The sequence below is a fragment of the Neofelis nebulosa genome, chromosome 2, assembly GCF_028018385.1.
Source record: "Neofelis nebulosa isolate mNeoNeb1 chromosome 2, mNeoNeb1.pri, whole genome shotgun sequence".
In the NCBI taxonomy this organism is placed as follows: domain Eukaryota; kingdom Metazoa; phylum Chordata; class Mammalia; order Carnivora; family Felidae; genus Neofelis; species Neofelis nebulosa.
Window position 1 is genome coordinate 123,505,402 of NC_080783.1, and position 19,424 is coordinate 123,524,825.

The 19,424-nt window shown below is 48.5% G+C and overlaps 1 protein-coding gene across 2 annotated transcripts in view; it reads left to right on the forward strand.

Annotated features, from left to right (window-relative positions):
* Nucleotides 1-6,246, forward strand: part of NGF (nerve growth factor) — a 54,543-nt gene extending 48,297 nt beyond the window's left edge. For both annotated transcript variants that reach the window (XM_058716109.1, XM_058716110.1), the window contains exon 3: nucleotides 5,348-6,246. In XM_058716109.1, the coding sequence (XP_058572092.1) occupies nucleotides 5,360-6,085 (726 nt within the window). In that variant the 5' untranslated portion in view covers nucleotides 5,348-5,359 and the 3' untranslated portion in view covers nucleotides 6,086-6,246. The remainder of the gene's footprint in view (nucleotides 1-5,347) is intronic.
* Nucleotides 6,247-19,424: the final 13,178 nt, after the last annotated feature.

Consider the following 19,424-nt stretch of genomic DNA (forward strand, 5'->3'; position numbering starts at 1 on the left):
AGAGGTGATGGGGATTGAAGAACACACTGGTCATGATGTATAGAATTGTTGAATCCCTGTATTGTACACCTGGAATTAATACAGCACTGTGTGCTTGCTGAAATTAAAATTAAAAAGCATGGGGTGCCTGGGTGGTTCAGTCGGTTAAACGTCCGACTTCGGCTCAGGTCATGATCTCGCGGTCTGTGAGTTCGAGCCCCGCGTCAGGCTCTGTGCTGACAGCTCAGAGCCTGGAACCCGTTTCGGATTCTGTGTCTCCCTCTCTCTCTGCCCCTCCCCTGTTCATGCTCTGTCTCTCTCTGTCTCAAAAATAATTAAACGTTAAAAAAAAATTAAAAAGCATAATAAAAATAAATAAATAAAAATACAGATATTTGATATTGTCACTGCATTATGAGATAATGTCAGGCATGGCAATATTCTCATTCGGAAAAAAGAAAAGCTAGGAAGTGTATTTTAAATATTTTTAAAAAATGAATAAAAATTTTTAAAAGATTATGGTATAGGGACATGCTATGATGAGTGATCCAGTTAAAAAAAAAAAACAAACCAACTTTTAATCTAGAGCCCAAATGTGAGAACATATTTGCAACGTTTTCAAATCTTAATGAAACAATCTGTCCCTGGTGCAAATCTTTACGGTGATTAAATGCCATCAGCTACGACGTGTTATCCTGACAGCGAATTGAGAAGTAAAATTTGACTTTATGAACTTTGTGAAGTCAATTCAGTTGAGCCTGCAGAGTGCTAGGCAGCGCAGCAACCTTTATGGTTGCTTAAACTCGAAGAATGTCGGAGTTGGAAGATGCCTTAAGCATCAGCAGTCACGTGGAGAAATGAAAGAACACAGAAGCAAGGAGACTTGTCCACACTCTCGCTGATTCTTAGAGGCCACCTGGACGCACCAAAGGTGAACAGGAGGCCTTTCGGCCTCCGGGGAGTTTGCCTGTAGGTGGGAGGATACGAGAATGCAATGGCCCTAACACAGCGCGAAAGAAATACTCTACAGAGGTGGAGAAGGGAGAGAGTTTATCTCTTTAGGAATAGAAAAAGGTCCCCAGGGGAGGTGGTATTTAAGTGGGGTGTTAAAAGGTGACAGGCAGGACTCCAACCAGCAAAGGTGGGGAACAGGAAAGGCACAGGGAGGGCGTGAGGGAGTATGCCTGGCAGAGAAAAGTCTGAACCAAGGGCAATGGTGGGAAAGCGCAGGGCAGGCACTGCGACAGGAGTTCTGTTTGCCTGGAATGCAAAATATGGGAGGGGAGGGGCACCTGGGTGGCTCAGTCAAATCTCACGGCTTGTGAGCTCGAGGTCCGCATCAGGCTCTCTGCTGACAGCTCGGAGCCCGGAGCCTGCTTTCTGATTCTGTGTCTCCCTCTCTCTCTGCCCCTCCCCTGCTCTCTCTCATTCTCTGTCTCTCAAAGATAAGTTAACGTTAAAAAAATATATGGGAGGGGAGTAGAAGGAGGGCAGGGTCTGATGGGTTCCCGGCTCCCTAGACAATTGCTCACCCCTGGACCCTCTGAGCAAGGTGATGGGATCAGAGTGGTGCTTCAAGAGGTTGAATCGGGTGGCCAGGGACAGGAGGAACTGGAAGAAGAGAGGTGGGGGTCCAGGACACCAGTTGGGAGACTGTTCTGTGACCTGAACTAGGAACAGAGAGGTGAGAATAAAACAGAATTTCAAGAGATGCTACGGAAGCAGAAGGCAAAGGGCTGGAGGGGAGGCCAGGAGGAAGGAGCTGAGGCCAACGAAGAGTGGAGTTTTGGAGCTGGTGAACAAAGGGATGGTGGTTCCAGTGATGGAAGAAGGAAGAGGTTGGGGAAACACATTTAGCAGTATGGGGGGAGATGTTCACAAGAGATAGCAGCTGTGGAACTCATCATAAACCATCAAGTGGTCCAAAATGGAGCTGCTGTTGTTGAGTAAAGCCAGGGGCAGGGAATGACTGTCCTAATGAGGAGTATGGGTGTGAAGGTTTTTGCTTGGGATGCCTTGCATTTAAAATGTCAGTATCCGGGGCGTCTGGGTGGCTCAGTTCGTTGAATGTCCTACTTCAGCTCTGGTCATTAGCTCACGGTTCATGAGTTCGAGCCCCGCGTTGGGCTCTGTGCTGACAGCTCGGGGCCTGGAGCCTGCTTTGGAGTCTATGACTCTCTCTTTCTCTGCCCATCTCCCGCTCATGCTATGTCTCTCTCTGTCGCTCAAAAAACAAATGTTAAAAAAATTTTTTTTTTTAAATGTCAGTATCCGTGGAAAGTTGCTCACAAGGAAGCTGGAGGTTCGGAACTGGCTTTCAAACGAGCAGTTGGGCTAGAGGTCCCGGTATGGGCGTCAGCCCCACAGAAGACGGGACTCTTACAAGAGGATGAGCTTACCAAAGGGGAGACTGTAGGAGTGGGTGGGGACCTGTGGTCATGGGAGAGAGGGAGCAGTAGGTCCCTTATTACCGTCAAAACCCTAACTCTTAGTGGTTATTTTTTCCCATTTCCCCAACCAAATTCTAAGTGTTACTAATTTGGTTATAAAGGGATGAATTTCGGTTTCCTTTCTTCTCCTTCTTGTCTGAGGAGAGCCACCGTGTGTTGAGAAGAAAGGAAAGGAGCCCACGAAGGGGTTTGACTTAGCTACCAACAAATGATCAGTTCTGTGGCCGTTGGCTGGACTATCACACCATTAGCCAGCAGAACCAGCGGCGGTCAGAAGCCCTGCTCTGCGTGGCCGGCTGGAGGCCTGGAGGAAACACCAATGTTTTCCTAAGTAACCCAGGAGAAAAGAATTTGGTGGTTTTCTTGATATCTCACCAAAGAGCTGCCTGTTGCCAGCTGAAATAAAGCACAGTTGAGGAGAAGAATGCATCCCTTTGAAAACAGATTAGGAACGCAGCACATAGCCATAGCCACAAAATCCAAAAGGAGGCATGCACTGCAGCGAAGAGAAGGCAGGCAGTGAGCCTCTCGGGCCATCCCCATTCACTCTTCCATTCATTTTCCTTTTATTTGTTGTGTGCCAGAACTACGCATGGTCCCGGAGATACTTAACTTCAAATGGCACACTGTCTGAAGTGCTCTTATGAGACAGACATGTTCATGATTGCCCACAGCGCAAGGAGAGGTGAGGGGGCTATCATGGAAGCTGGCTATCCAGCTATCAAGCCATCATGGAAGATCAGAGAGATGCACACTGAGGGATGGAGTGACTAGTGCGTATGGAGGAGATGTGGCTCTGCGCTCCAGGTCCTTGCAGCCAGTGGGGAGATGGGCTCAAATCACTGGGCTTGAAAAACAGCCCAATCGGGGTAGTCAGTGCTATGAAAAGACGTGAAAGGAGTAGGCTTGGAGAGTGAACGAGCAGCAATGTGACTGAAGAAGACAAAGTCCTTGACCACAGGACATTGGGAGGACCCTGGACTAAGGAGGTGTGTGGGCACCTATCAGTCCTCATGACAACCCTGTGAAATCGTAGTTTTTGCCTGCTTTTTTATCAATGAGGAAACTAAGGCTCGGAAAGATTAAATGACTTCCCCTTTGCTAACCAGTTTGGAATCCACACAAGGCTTTCTAACCCCAGATCCGATGCAGAGTTCCTGTCATTGCACTGATTTAGTAGGAGAGAACACACCCGTGTGCACACGCACTTCAGCAGTTGAGCGTGGAAAGAGATCACTTTTCCTAGGGTGATCTGAGGAGCCTCAAGGAGAAGGTGGTGTCTGTGGCAGGCAGGCTGGAAAAGAGGGCAGGTCACAGAATGACCTGTGGGAGTGGGGAGGAGTGGGGGGAAGGGATGGAATGGGAAGTTTGAGCACCCTCTCCAGGGGATGCCTCTAACCCTACCAAGAGAGGGGGTGACACTTGATATACATCTGCAGGTGTGACTAGGACCCCACCAGAAGTGAGTTCAAGAGCAGAGGTAACTCCACAGTTAGCTGCCTGGGGGTGGTCACTCGACTGCAGTGTGGAGCCCTATCTGGCCCAGGCTCTAGGGGAGGCTAGTACTGCCTCTTGGGGACAGACGGATTTCTGCCATTTGGTCTATACTCACATAAAAGTAAATAATAAAAAGAAAAGGCATGTTTAAGAATGAAAGAGAAAGTGAGAAGGAAGGAAGCGAAAGGGAAGGGAAGAAAGAAAGGAAAGGGAAGGGAGGAAAGAAAAAGGAAAGGAAAGGAAAGGAAAGGAAAGGAAAGGAAAGGAAAGGAAAATAAAGGGAAGGGAAGGGAGGAAAGAAAAAGGAAAGGAAAGGAAAGGAAAGGAAAGGAAAGGAAGGGGAGGAAAGAAAGGAAAGGGAAGAAAAGAGAAAGGAAGGGAGGGAAGAAAAAGGACAGGAAAGGAAAGGAAAGGAAAGGAAAGGGAAGAAAGGAAAGGAAGGGAAGGGAAGGGAAGGGAGGAAGGAAAGGAAGGAGGAAAGGAAAGGAAAGGAAAGGAAAGGAAAGGAAAGGAAAGGAAGGGAAAGGAAGGGAAAGGAAAGAAAGAATGGAGGGAGGCAGGGACAGGGAGGGAGGAAGGGTAGATTGGCTTAGTAAGGTCAGCTTTGGCGTCTATTCTTAGTCTAGTTTGTGCCGATGACTTTAGGCCTGTTCATTAATTTTGTGTGGATCACTCTCTTTGTACATGACAGAAAGATGATGAATCCTAACCTAACTCACAGATTAATGAGAAATTCGAAATGAATGCATTTGAAAAGTTTAAGAATGTCCCACGACCAGGAACTATTATCAGTATCAGTATCTGTGTGTGCTGGCTGGCGGCTGAATAGGCTGGCGATGACGGTCCCAGAGCTCTATACCTTTTTGCCAAACGTGATGCCTCATGGATTTGTAGCAAGGGTTCCAAGTCACCAGATCTCAGATCTGACCCGGTACTGCTGTCTGAAGAAAGTGTATTCAGTGCCAAGGCTTCAAGATACGTCAAGGGCCCGGCAGCCCTTCCCACAGCCTTCCCAGGGGAGCCAAGCCTTCGGGCAGGACACAGTCCTGGGAACAGGTGTCAGACACATACTGCCCGCCCACAGCTGCCCCAGGCTGGCAGGCAGACAACTCAAAGGACTTGGTAAGAGCTGCTGGCAAGTTCGAGGGCTCTGTCCCTTCCCGAAAAAGCCCACCCCTAGATGGCATGACCATACCCCCAGGTCATCTGAGCCGGCCTGTCCATGCCTGCTCAGATAACTGTGGCTCGCAGCCCCTGTCACTCTCAAGGGTATCCCGGTTTGAATGGTAAATCCCAGGTCACCTTGCCCTTAGACTCCCAGGTGAAACCTCATGATCCTCTAGGGAGGTCAAGACCCAGAAACTGCCTTTGTTCAAAACTTAGTGCACCGTGGAATAATCCTCGTTTCTGTTTCATTCCAGGTGCATAGCGTAATGTCCATGTTGTCCTACACTCTGATCACAGCTCTTTTGATCGGCATACAGGCAGAACCACACCCAGAGAGCAATGTCCCAGCAGGACACGCCATCCCCCAAGCCCACTGGACTAAGCTTCAGCATTCCCTCGACACAGCCCTCCGCAGAGCCCGCAGCACCCCGGCCGGGGCAATAGCCGCGAGGGTGGCAGGGCAGACCCGCAACATCACTGTGGACCCCAAACTTTTTAAAAAGCGGCGACTGCGTTCACCCCGCGTGCTGTTCAGCACACACCCCCCACCTGTGGCTGCAGATACTCAGGGTCTGGACTTGGAGGCGGGTGGTGCTGCCTCCTTCAACAGGACTCACAGGAGCAAGCGGTCGTCATCGCACCCTGTCTTCCACCGGGGGGAGTTCTCGGTGTGCGACAGCGTCAGCGTGTGGGTGGGGGACAAGACCACCGCCACGGACATCAAGGGCAAGGAGGTGATGGTGCTGGGAGAGGTGAACATTAACAACAGTGTGTTCAAACAGTACTTTTTTGAGACCAAGTGCCGGGACCCCACTCCCGTGGACAGCGGATGCAGGGGCATCGACTCCAAGCACTGGAACTCATACTGTACCACGACGCACACCTTCGTCAAGGCGCTGACCATGGACGGCAAGCAGGCCGCCTGGCGGTTCATCCGGATCGACACGGCCTGTGTGTGTGTGCTCAGCAGGAAGGCTGGGAGAAGAGCCTGACCTGCAGGGCAGCCCCCACCCTCCCCGAGCTCCCCCTCCACACCCTCCTGGGCCCCTCCCTACCTCAACCTGTAAATTATTTTAAATTATAAGGACTGCATGGTAATTTATAGTTTATACAGTTTTAAAAAATCATTATTTATTAAATTTTTGGAAGCATCCTTTGTGCCGGAGCTCCAGTCATTTCCCCCCCCTGTGACCACCTACGAGGCTTGGGCCATTGCAGGGTGAATTGCCCACAGCAACCCCTGGCTGGAACACTCGCCCCACCCCAGCCAGCTCTGCAAAAACTTCAGGGAAGGCTGACTGGGTTCAGATATTAGCCTAAGCCGGACATGATTAGAAAGGGAAGTCTGCTGGATTGCAACTTCGCTCTGCATTCCAGAGCCAAAGCTACCTAATCCTTGGATTACCTGTCCCACCGCCCCGATGCAGGAGCCTTGATTGCTTCGCGCGGGGAGGTTTGTGGAGCCTCATCAGAAGCAGATCCCCCGCCTCAGGCCCAGCCTGGGTCCTGGAGGCCCTCACCATCTAGATAGGAGGAGACGTGCACCAAAGACCTGTGAGGTAGGCTTGTTCTTAGGGGGAGAGCTGCTTTTTGCAGAAATGCTGACCAGAGGAGCGGTAACGAGATAATCTCATGAGAGCTGTCATGGTGGATCTGATTTCATGTTAAGATTGCCTTAGTACTACTGGTTGGTCCTCGATTCATCCCCCAGTGGCTTCCTGCAGAAAGATTTCATTATCCGAGAAAACAGGAGGGCCTCCAACACTCTTCCCACCCACTGACGGCCCCACGGCAACTTCCAGGGGCCCCAACGTTGGCCTACGAGCCAGGGAGCCAGAAAGAACTTTTTGATTTCTAACTGGGTGATGTCCACAAGTGACCAAAGGTGGACAGGGTCATGGGACCGGCAGAGAAGATGGCGGGGGAGAAAAAGAAACAGAGTGAGAACCAACACAAAAGCCAGGGAGATGCATAGGAAAGGGGGGTCACGCCAGGAGGGAACAATGGCTTCCTGCCTGCCCTGATGGGAAAGCTAACGGGAGAGAGGAGAGGAGAGGCAGGCGAGGAGGGGGGCGATGGAGCAGAAAGAGGAGGAAGGTGTGTCATATTTACCAGCATCAGGATCCTGGGCTTCCAAGAAACCCAACACCGTGAATAGTCATGTTTTGAGGGGGTTGTCCTCATCAACACTGACTACTTCAAGAGGTCTTAGAAAGAGATGGGGGTGACAGACAGACCCCAGGGGGCAGCCTGGCCCAGGGCTCCACCCATCCTCAAGCTGCCACCTTCCCCTGCGATTTTTTAATTTTTTCCCTGAAGGCACAGTTTTTCCCCCAGAAGAACACATACACTGAAACCAAGTTTTCACTTCCCTAGCCATCCCCTTCCTGCACGGGGTGAAAGCCCTGCTCTAGTTTTTAGATCCAGCTTGTCCCTCTGGTTAAAAAAACAAAACAAAACAAAACAAAACAGCAAATGGTCCTATTCATTCCTCTAGAACTTTCTCTGTCCCATCCGCCCCCAACCCAATCCAAATAGGGCAAGTTAGAAACGTCGAGAGCATTGGCAAGAGAGACATTTGATTAGGGTAAAAGCACGATGAAGTGTGCCCTGTTTTTTTCCATCAAAGCTACTGCAATTGGAATAAAGATTTATGTTCAAGAAACACCAACCAGAACATTGTGTGCCGAGATACTTGGTCAGATAAAGACCTGGGGGAGGGAGCCTCCCACTGGCCTGTGTCTGCGGCTTTTTGATGGGCTCCAGTGCCCTCAGCCCCCCTGGCCCCGCCTGCAAACAGTTCCTGGGGGGCCTTCCTCCTGGGGCTGGCAGGCCTGAGAGGGAGGCATCTAGGAAGCTCCCAGCCATGAAGCTTCGTTGGTGAGCAGCTTGGCCAGCACGAAGGGTCTGGGGAGCTACTCCCGGCACTACGGGCCGCTGGGACCTCTCAAGAAGATATTTTGGGACTCTCCTGGCCTGCCCGGAGGGCCGACAGCCTCCAAACCTCTAAGGAAGGACGGAGGCCAAGGGTCAGGTAAAAGGAGGCCCCCCTCACCCCACTAACGCCAAGGCCCTCCCCGAAGGTGCCGGGGCTCCAGGCCCACCTCTGGAGTCACGGTGTGGGGGTCAGGGTTTTCACACCATGCCTGGAGCTCTCGGCTTGGCTGAAGTTTGGCTGAACGGAGCTGGAGTAGTCCAAAATCAACCCCGAGCCTGGTGGTTCTGCAGCTTGGACTCTGCAACCCCCCCCACACACACAGAGCGGGGGAGCTCTGGCTTCCGGACCCAGCCGGGCCAGCCTCCGAGAGGCTGGCCTAGGTCATCAGGGAGCCAGACACTCAAACACGTTGAAACAACAGCTCGAACCCACCCATTGTGTTCTACGGGGGTGGCAGCTGCAGATCGCACAAGCCCTTCCTTCACTGGCCTCACTGAGGTTTCCCACCCCAGCACCCCCAAAGCCAGGAGGGTCAGCGCAGATAGCCTCCCCTCGCAGCCTCATCAGAGGGCCTCCCTCCGGCATGCCAGAGAAAACTAGTGCAGACCCTGGCTCATCCTCAGCCCGACACGGCCCAGCCCTCCCGGCAAAGCCAATCTCCTGGTTCTGGGAGACAAGAGCAACATGGTGCCTGACTCTAGTTTATATTCCGAGCCTGTCCTGCTGGCCTCCCCTCCCCCAGCCAAAGCGCCAGCCTCCCCTAGATCTGCTTCTGCTACTAGCAAAACACCTACGAACAGAGATACAGATTTTCAGCAGCCAGCGCACGGCTATTTTCACCCCCGTGAGACACGGGAATGTTCTTCATTGGTCTCCCCACTTCCTCCTCAGTATAATCTGCATTATGGGAGAAGGGCCCACCGCAGACCTGGAGGACAGAGGACACAGGGGCAGGGTCTGCCCCATGCCCTGGGCCACATATTGCCTGCTCCTTGGAGAAAAGGGAAGGGGGCGGTGCGGAACTGAGTGCAAGTGTGGGCTATGAAGATCACAGGGGTCCAACTTGGCAGTGACCTCAGTCTTTCTTCCAGCAGCCTGAATGGAACCATGGGAGCCCCCAGGCCCCTGGTGCTGAGGAAGCAGCTGGTGTGATGCCTCAAACAAAGGACTTGGTGTCCACAGAGCTATCTCTAGGCCCCGCTCCCCCATTCCTATCTGTGAACTTTGGCAAGCCTCGGCTCCTCTTTGACCTCAGATCCTGCAGCTGTGAAATGAAAATAATCATTCCTATCTCCCAGAGTTAGGACCAGGAAGCAAAACCACATATTTGAAAGTAAACAGCCACATCCCATGCAAGTGTAAGGCAAAGGAATTTATCCTACACTTAACAATTCCTGTACTGGGTGTAGGAAAGGCACTCACTAAACATTGGTTTATTGGCAGAGGCATGGATTGGGTAAGGGAAACCCTCTGGTCAGCGGATGTCATGGAAAATGAATATGGGTATGGCATAGCCAGGCCCAGAAGGTCAAGAGCAAGGACAGCAGTCCTTCAGCTTCAGATTCTGTTTGAATCCAGGCTCAGGAAAGCCCCGTACATTCCAGAGGTTCTAGCCTCATGGTAAAGGGTATGGGCTCTGGAGCCACACAAGCAAAGGATTTCTACTTAGGCTGTGTGACCTTAGCCAAGTTGCTTCACGTCTCTGAGTTGCAGTTTCTTCATCCGTGGAATGGGGATAATAATAGCACTTTTCTCGGAGGGCCTAGAGCTGATTAAATGAGATAATATATAATATTCAATGAGATAATACATAAATACATACACTGTGCCTGGCACTTGAGAAGTATGTAATAAAATTTAGTTTTGAAAAGTCGAGTTGGCTGGGGACCCCTAATAGGATATTAGAAGAGGGTGGAACAGCTTTCAACCAAGCGAGGAGGTTTGTGAACAGTTTTGCAGATGTATCGCCGGTTCGTTCCGTGACATGCCATAGTGACTGTGAGCATTTACTAAGAGCTTGCTATGTGCCAGCTCAGTACCGAGCAGCTCGTGCGGATTAGCTCTGAGCAAGTGTCTGGGTTTTAACACGAAGACCACCTTAAGAAGAGTGCCAGAAGTCTGCGCGTTTTGTTTGCCTGCCTCACTGCCAGAGGACTCCTTCTCGGTTCTCTGGGATGGGTTTAGTCCTCCAGCCTCTGGCAAGTTTAGCGACCATCGGCTCTGAACATTTCCGCGTGGCAAGCACGTATGGGATCTGTTTCGCTCCAGCTCACTTGAGTCGGCCACAAAAAAGGCTGTGACCTTCTCAAAATTCACCTGGGTTTGTGGAGGTGGCTCAGGAGGTCCAGAGCCAAGACGAAACCGGGCGGGCCCTCCTGCATCAGAAGCCTGAAGAGAATCCCTCCAACCCCGGACTGCTCCTTAAAATCAAGGATGCGTTCCATCTGCGTCCCCGTGGCACCTGGCCCGATCTTGCAGGTGACAGCCGCTCGATCAGGGCAATAGGGCAGGTAAAACCATTTAATTCCTTTTTTTTTTTTTCTCTACCGCCGCCACCCCCACCCTGTCTGTGCCTCCCCTGTGTCAGCAATAAATGGGTTAAGGGGTTAAAGACAAGGTCCGTCCTGAGGCCATTGCAGGAGAGTTATCCGAGAAGCTTTCAGAGGGTGGTGTCATGGCCACGAGGATAATCAGACTGCCACAGTCAAATCCTGGCCTCACCTCAAGCCTGACTGAGCCATATCAGACAAATTACCTTCTTTCTCTGCACTTTGGTTTCTTATACAGAAGATGTGGATGATAACAATAGAATCTACTTTGTTGAGTTGTAAGGCACTTAGCTCAATGCTTGGCATGTTGTCAATTGTCGTATGTAAAACATATACAAACACACGCACAAATACATACAAAGACACGTACATGTATGTCCACATACAGACACAACATACAAATACACACACAAAGAGAGCCCCCGAGAGCTAAGAAGCGGCCAGGGTACACTCACATGCACCCACACACTGACTTGAAAACACAGAGCAACAAACAAATCAGTGCAGATAAACACTCAAAACCAAAGCTGCACTGATAAGAGGCAACGGGGTGGAAAGAGCGAATCAGGGAAGACTTCCTGAAGGAAACAACTTTTAAAACTGTGTTTGGAAAAAGGAGTTGAATGAAATTATTGTTTGTGCTAGGAGGTTTTCCAGATTTACAAACAATGTAAAACCCACCCAAGAGGTCATCCGGCCCCAGGCGGGAGAGACGGAAGAACCACCCCTGTTCTCTCGCCTCATTCTGAGCTACAAGCTGGCAAAGCAACTAGTTTCTCCTGCAAATACAGACCTTGGGGAAAACCGAGGAAGAACGGTGTGAAATCCCGCGGACGAACACAAGGCTCACAAGGTTCATGCTACCCACAAAATCTTTGTACTGAGCCCAGATGCCAAAGAGCTGGGCAGGCAAATAGCTTCTTGAAGATGGGACCCCCTCCAGCCTTATCAGCTGGGTTTCCTTAACCCCCCCAAATAAGTAGGAGAAAGGCTTGCCCTCAGAGTGGGCCCAACGAGCCCCTGGCTTTGGGGACAGACCCGGGTCGGAGGCCTGCTAGGCGCCTGGGCTGACATTTGGTGCCACAGCTCAGTGCCGTCTCTGGCCTGGCGGCCTCCCCCGCTTTATTTCGCCCTCGCTATTCCTTTCGCTTTGACATAATGAAAGTGCAACTTGCACACTGTCTCGAGATTGCGTATGATAATTGGAAGCATGTGTCCAAGCTGGCATCCCTTCAAAGGACTTTGGAACTCTGACTTGGGCCGTCTTCTGATTGCAATAGCAATCCCCCGAGCCGGCTCTGCCGCCTTCGCATTCTTTCGGCTGCACCTTCGCGTTAACTCTTGCCAGGAGAAGGCCGCGGCAAGCCAGGCTCATTCCTGAGGTTCTGCAGAGGCTGGCACTCACGATCCCCCCCAGTGCCCAGCAGGGCTCTGCCTTTGGCGTCCTGCACCAACTCTTCCAGAAATAAGAGCAAGAACCCGCAGGTCCATTTTCCGTTGTGCAGGGGTGGCGCGCTGATGGGTCTACACCCGGGTGGGAAGCTGGGTCTTCTGGGCACTGCCTGGGCTTTTTCAAGGGATATGATGCTGGAGCCTCTCTGATCCAGCTGGATGGTTTTTGCTGAAGAAAATAGCAAAACGTCTTTATCTTAGCAGGAGAGCCCTGGGGGAAATGCAGAATCAGTGGCTACTCTCCATTACAATCACCCCAAGCTCAGGAGGGGCTGAGGAGGCCTATTCAGTTCAGCAGGCACCAGCTGCACATCTCTGATGTGCCAGTGCCATGCTAGGCCCCGAGGAGACAGAGGGTAAGGTAGGTCACTACCCTCCAGGTCCCTACATCCAAGGTGAAAGCCGAAAAGAGCATTTAGGCTGGATATATCCACGTACCCCATGCCACAGCACAAGGCGGCAGGCTCAAATACCCCCTGGTGTCGGCAGTAACCACCCTGCCCCTCACCTTGGCCCCACCTGCTTGTCCTGACCTACGCTTACTCCCATCTCACCCCCACTGAGTTCCAAACTCCTTGCCTGTGCCCCTGACCTTGGTCCCGCCCTGGGAAGTGTTTCTCAGACTTTAAATTTTTTTTTTTTTAACATTTATTTATTTTTGAGACAGAGAGAGACAGAGCATGAACAGGGGAGGGTCAGAGAGAGAGGGAGACACAGAATCTGAAACAGGCTCCAGGCTCTGAGCAGTCAGCACAGAGCCCGACGCGGGGCTCGAACTCACATACCGCGAGATCGTGACCTGAGCCGAAGTCGGACGCTTAACCGACTGAGCCACCCAGGCGCCCCTCTCAGACTTTAATATTCACCTGAATGACCTGGGGATCTGATTCCCTGCAGTCCTCCTCCCTTGATGGGGAGAAGTCAGAAGGGAGCAGACCTGACTCACACATATAATACTGGGAAAAGCGTAACAGGGGCTCCAACCAAGCCTTGAGGAGGTAGAAATTCATCCCAAAGGGAAGCCAGTGGCCAAGGCAGGGTCTCATGAGTCAGACCTCAAAGGGGTATGTTTAGCGGCGAGGCAGAAAAAGAGGTATCTCCCACCCAGCAGAGCCTGCCACCCAGGCTCGGTCCTACTTGCAGAAAAACTCAGTGACCAGCAAAGCACCACAACAGAAGGTTGATGCAGAATCCTTCCCTCTTAAAGTAAATCTGAGTGAGCGTCCTTTCCCTTCTGACCCTCTGTTTCTTCATCTTGATAACAGAGGGATGAAAAGGCATCCTCAATGGCGTCAGACATTCTGGTCTGTCTTAAAGTTTCCCCGAGGGGCTGTCTTTACCACACCCAGGACAGTTTACATAACACTCAATATAACTATCGGCAATGGCTGTAAAAATGACAAATGTCACAGTTAAGTGTGTAAAACAAGCAGCTCCCATTGGTCTCAGGATTTGTCTCCCTTCAGCTTGAAATAGATGAATTCCATAGCCCAACCGTGTCAGGAGTACTCAAAGCATTTGAAAACCCCAAGCCAGATCTCTGGATGGAGTTTCATATGTGGAGTTTGCACCTCTAGGCACTTGCCCTTAAAGGGCAACATACAACTTACAGTTGGCCGACATTGAAGACTATCACTTAGAAACAACAAGCAGTTCTAGTCTTCTCTCTTTAGGGGGCTCCTTGCTGGATCTCTAATGGTTGCTGCTATCATTACAATCTCTCCTTTATCCATTAAGTAAAAAGATCACTATTTTGAGTAAAATATCACGAACACACAAAGAAATGAGGCTTTCAATGGCCCGAAGAGAAGCTTCGCTGGAAAAAAATTTTTCAAAGAATTGAGCTACCTCAGGTTTATCAGAACAGATGGCCAGTTAGTTCTCTCTGAATTAATAGTTGCTGGAAGCAATAAAATCAAAGCAAATGTTGTACGTGTATACCAAGATTGTATATTCAGGTAACTCAGTGAACCTCTTGGTATTGGGACTGGAAGCCTCAGGTGGTAAATATAAATGTCTCTCTGGAAAGAATTTTGTTTCAGACACTGTCTGAAGGGTGTGTTTTTTTTTTCTTTTTCACAACATGATTCTACATAGAACAAGAGCCAGAAGCTGAAAATGTGGGCAAAACTCCCTCTAAATCAGTCTTGCTCACTTATTCCAGCAGCCTCTGGATTCAGCACAGGCAAGGATGCCAGCTGGGAAAGCTATCCATTTGCTGCTGATTTTCTTCTTCTAGTCTTACCTTTCATTTGGGTCACTTTCCTGGTTTTCCTCCAATGTTCCAGGAAGCCTTCCCTCTGTGCCTCCCGTTAGACAAGACTTCTTCTCCACTGAGAAATCATATGGGCATAAGATTCATGGCTAGGGAAAGTGATGATAGGACAGAGGTCTATGAGCAAGAGGGCCCAACATACATCAAAGGGTTTCGATGACTTGTGGTAACAGCACGCAAAACTCTGCTCATTGAGGGATTTATTCGACATAGACTTTAATCATGGCTTTATTGAGTTGTGGTTTGAGTGTATTTGGTGAGTCATAGAGGCTTTTAAGAGGAAAGAGCTTTTCAATTGTCTTATTCATTATAAAAGACTTTGTCTTACGTAAAGCAATAAAGACACAATTAAAATGGAATACCCAGATCCCCACAGAACCGGGGGAGAGTGTCAGAAAAAGAAGGCAAGTGTTTAAATCAGAATCCTGGCTGTGCCACTGAGCAAAGAAGGCCCAGCCTGGTGACACGTGCAGGCCATCTGGACTACGGGGTGGATCTGAGTACCATTTTCTTTTGACAAAGACCCTCTGCACAGTAAAAGTAGCAAGAAGTGGCAAGTCTGGGAGAACACACTGAGCACACAAGCTACGTATTTATGTCTGCCATGTGTTTCTGCCCCTAATTCACTGGGAAAAGTATTCTACTCCATTAATCCACTTAGGTTCAAACTTCTAATCTACCTGTTTGTTTGGCTTTTTTTTTTCATGAGTTTATATTTTGGTGGAGAAAAGGCATGTATTGCAGGAAAAGGCTGGTAAAGTAGAATTTCTGGGTTCAAATCCTGGCTCTCCCATTTCCTGACTATATTACTCAGCTTGGGCTGCCTTAACAAAATACCATTGACTGGGTGGCTTAAACAACAGAAATTTATTTTTCACAGTTTTGGAGGCTGGGAAGTCTAAGATCAATGTGTTGGCTGATTTGGTTTCTGGTGAGGGCTCTCTTCCTAGCTTATAGATGGTGCTTTTTCACTGTGTCCTCCCTTGGAGGAAAGAGAAAGACAGAGGAGGGGAGAAAAGGGGAGGAAAAAAAAGAGGCCTTATAAGGACACTGACCCCATTGGATCAAAGTCCTACCCTTAAGACTTCATTTAACTGATTTTTTTCCTTGAAAGCTCCATTTCCAAATACAGCTATACTAAGGGTTAGGGCTTCAATGTATGAATTTAGGGGGCACATCATTCAGTCCATAGCACTAGGTATGTGACTTTGCACAAGTTATCTAAGCTTTGTTTCTTCCTCTATACAATGGAATGATGATTATATTTATTCCATGCTTTGCACTAAGCAATAAATATCACCCCTGTAAAGTGCTTAGCATAGTGTTGGTTGTCAATATTACCATTCACTCACACAGAAGTAAATTGTAAGGCCTCATTCCATCATGACCAAGAAAAATGAGGGATTTGAGATCATTAGGGAGGAAAAGGGAACCTGCAAACCAGTTCTTAGAAAGAGAGGCAGACGGCACCTGAGTGGCTCAGTCGGTTAAGCGTCCGACTCTTGATCTCGGCTCAGGTCATGATCTCACGGTTCTTGAGTTCGAGCCCAGCGTCAGGCTCTGTGCTTACAGCACACAGTCTGCTTGACATTTTCTCTCCTCTCTCTCTGCACCTACCCCACTCATGCTCACTCTCTCTCAAAATAAGTAAATAAACTAAAAAATTAAAAAATAAACTCAAAATAATTAAATACACTTAAAAATAAACAAAAAATAAATAAACTTAAATATATTTAAGAAGAAAGAAAGAAAGAAAGAAAGAAAGAAAGAAAGAAAGAAAGAAAGAAAGAAAGAAAGACAAGAAAGTAAAATGCTGAGAAAAGAGAACACCCGGTCCACCATTGGACAGTTTGGTTGCTACGAAGCTTCTCCCCATGTCAAACTAAAGATCTTTCCCTAACATCTCCACTAGTTCACCCAAGTGCTATTCCTGAGAAGCGTTCTCTATAACAACACATGGAGTTGGCCTATGCCCTTTTCTGTATGACAAATCTTTGAAAATAGCTATTATGTCCCCCACCTAAGTCTTTTATTTCCCAGCCTAAACATTCCCAGGTCCTTCAATTATCTGTGTATGATAGGGTTTCCAGCCCCCTCACCATCCTGGGCAGCCCTCTCTAGACACACTCTAATTTGTCCGCGTGTCCTTCAGATGTGGTGTCCAGAAGGAAACACAATACTCCAGATGTGGACTGACCAGCACTAATTACAATGAGACTATTAACTCCTTTGATCCACATAGTATATTTCTATTAATGGAGCCTAAAATTACAAAAACTTTTGCAGCTGCCACATCACTCTAGATTTTCATTTTGAGTTTATGGTAAATTATAATTCCTTGGGGTTTTGTTGTGTTTTGTTTTCTTACTATTATTAAACCAAGACTCCTCCATCTTGTATTTCTGCCAACGATTATTTAAGTTAAACACGGGAGTGTGGTGGACTAAACAGTAAGACCGAAAGCCTCTGTGGGCAGGAACTATGTCTAACTCATCATGGTGTTGCAGAGCCTAGCACAGTGCCTGGCTCACTGACATGTTGGGTGTGTCTTCTACGGGCTGCCTCTCCTCATGATGACAGCTCAAGGCATAAAAGCACCAAGAAGGCATGAGGCAAAAGCTTAATCTTTCCTCCTAATTATAGCATTGCCCCCCAAATCCCTATAATGTCTTCCATCCTGGCAACCTTGACTGGAGCATCTCTGGCTTTTGTAGAACTTACGTGAACTCATCCAGACAAGCCCATCTGATGGACAAACACAGCACCGCAGAAAAGGAGAGACACCAAGAGCAAAAGCAAACTGTGAAACAGGGAGGGTGGATAAAAGGGCATTTGCTCAGTCCAGCTCCATTTATAATCACATTATTCCTCCCACTGGGAGCCCCACCCCTTCTCCTTTGGTCACCTGGTGAGAGGAGAAGCCTTGAGCTCCCCCTAGAGGTTAGATAAGAGACGCTCAATGATTTGAAGGATCACTGGTCTTGTGTTCTTTCTGAATACTGATCCGGTGATCCAACATACTGATCAATTCTCTCAGCCTCCAGAGAACTGTGACTTAAAGAAGAATCACAGCAACCTGGAACTTTTAAAAGAAATACCAATGTATGTGACCGTGGTCCAAGGAATTCACTGCAAACTCACTTTGTCTGAACACTCTCTTTATTTGTTTGCTTGTTCCTGTCAGCTTTGGACCCCGGGCAGCCTCCCACATACTTTCAGAGCTTGCATTTGCTTAACTTGGACTTTAGCTTTCCTATTCATTCTTTTGTTCTTGTTCATCCAAGCCAAGGACTTTACAGGAACTGAGAATGCACCAGTAAGAAAACTCAGACATGGGAAAAGAAACCTCTCCTTAGGGTCTCATGAAGAAGAAAGATAACCCACAAATAAATAAACTGTAGCCATGAGGAGTGCTACAAATAGAAGTGTGTGGGACCAGGAGCACTACAATAAAGGAATTGGACCTGGGTGGGGAGGAGGAAGTCATGTGTGAGGTGAGGGATGTGTGGGACAAACCAGGTGAAGAGAGTGAAGAAGTTTCCAGGCAAAGGCCTTCTACAAAAGATCTGGCGGTGAAGAGAGCCCAGAAAGTACTGGAAGCTGATAAGAGGCCAGCATGGCTGGAATGAATGCAGAAAAAGGAAGCCTACAGGAAGATGAGGCCATGGAAGACAGCCATTGGCTTTTCACCAAGACCTGCCTCCAGGGTAGTATCGATCTACAGCCAGTGCTCCTTAACCTCGACTGTCGTCAAACTTTAACCCACTTCTTTTTCATCCTCTCTGCAAGGATTTCATGAGCTACATGGTCAAATGCCTTGAGGAAGTCAAAATACTTTATGTGTTTATCACAACCCTGAGAAGTTCCATCACGGATCTTAGAGATAGAGCTTCAGGCATGGTTAGAGGTTACTTGTTTGCTTTTCTTGTTTAACATGGAACGTATGAACATACTTAGAAGCGTAGGGAAGGAGTCAAAGAGGGAGAAGCTACGGATGCTAGAGAAGCTTTGACGTGAGTGAAAAACAAAGTCCTTCCTGAGGAACCACTAGGTGCCTGCCTGATATCTTCTCTGAATAGTTTCACTACTCCTTAAGGATCACATCACTCAGCAGTGCTTTCCATTTGTTCAATGTTTTTCCTTGTTGGTAAGAAATATCAGCTGGTGACCAAGCAACTTCAAGCTCATTTTCCTTCATTCCTGGACTATTGAACACCAGCTACAAATCTGTAACTGGGCAGTAACATCCCCTACTTTTATTGTTGTTTTTTTTTATTTAATCAGCTATTCTTTCAACAAACATTTATTAAGTTTCTACCATGTGCTAGACATTGGGGGGAAAAACATGAATAAGACAGGGTATTTGCCCTCTGAGGGCTCACAGTCTAGTGGGAAAACCAGACACAATCTAATTAGTGAGTAATGGAATCAATGTGGATGTGATAAATGGTAACATGAGGTGAGAGAAAACTTTTAACTCTGCTTATGGAGGCCAGGAAGGCCTTTTACAAGAGAAGGAATTTGAGCTGAGGCTCAAAGGATGAGTAGAAGCATACTACAAGGACAAAAGCAAGTCCCAGGCAGAGAAAACAGCATTTACAAAAGCATGGAGGCAAAGGGGAGTTTGGGATTGTGGGTAACTGGAGGAAGGTGGCTTGAACAGAGTCCAAGATGTCCTTAGGAGTCAGAAGAAAGATGATGCTGGAAAAGCAGTTAGGAGTTGCTTGTGAGGAGCCTTAAACACTGTTCTCTGGAATCTAGATTTTGTCCCATAGGCAAAGGCAAGCCTGGGAAGCCCCAATTTGCACTTGAGAAGATCACCCAGGCAGCCATGTAGAGACATAATTTGTGATCATGAAAAGTCACAGAGAACTTTAACCCACCTGACATCAGTGATTGGTTGGCCCATATACATTTGGCTGTTCACATGAGCTGTTACCTTGATTTATTTGATAGAAAATCTTAACATCAATGACAATCCCAGACTCTCTGGAAATACAGCTAGAGTTGGCTCAGTTCTCCCCAGAATGTGCTCTAGTTGTATGGGGTGTTACTAGGTGCTAAGTAGTGGGGGCAAGGGGGAATATCTGTCAATTACATTCTAGGAAATGCTATTT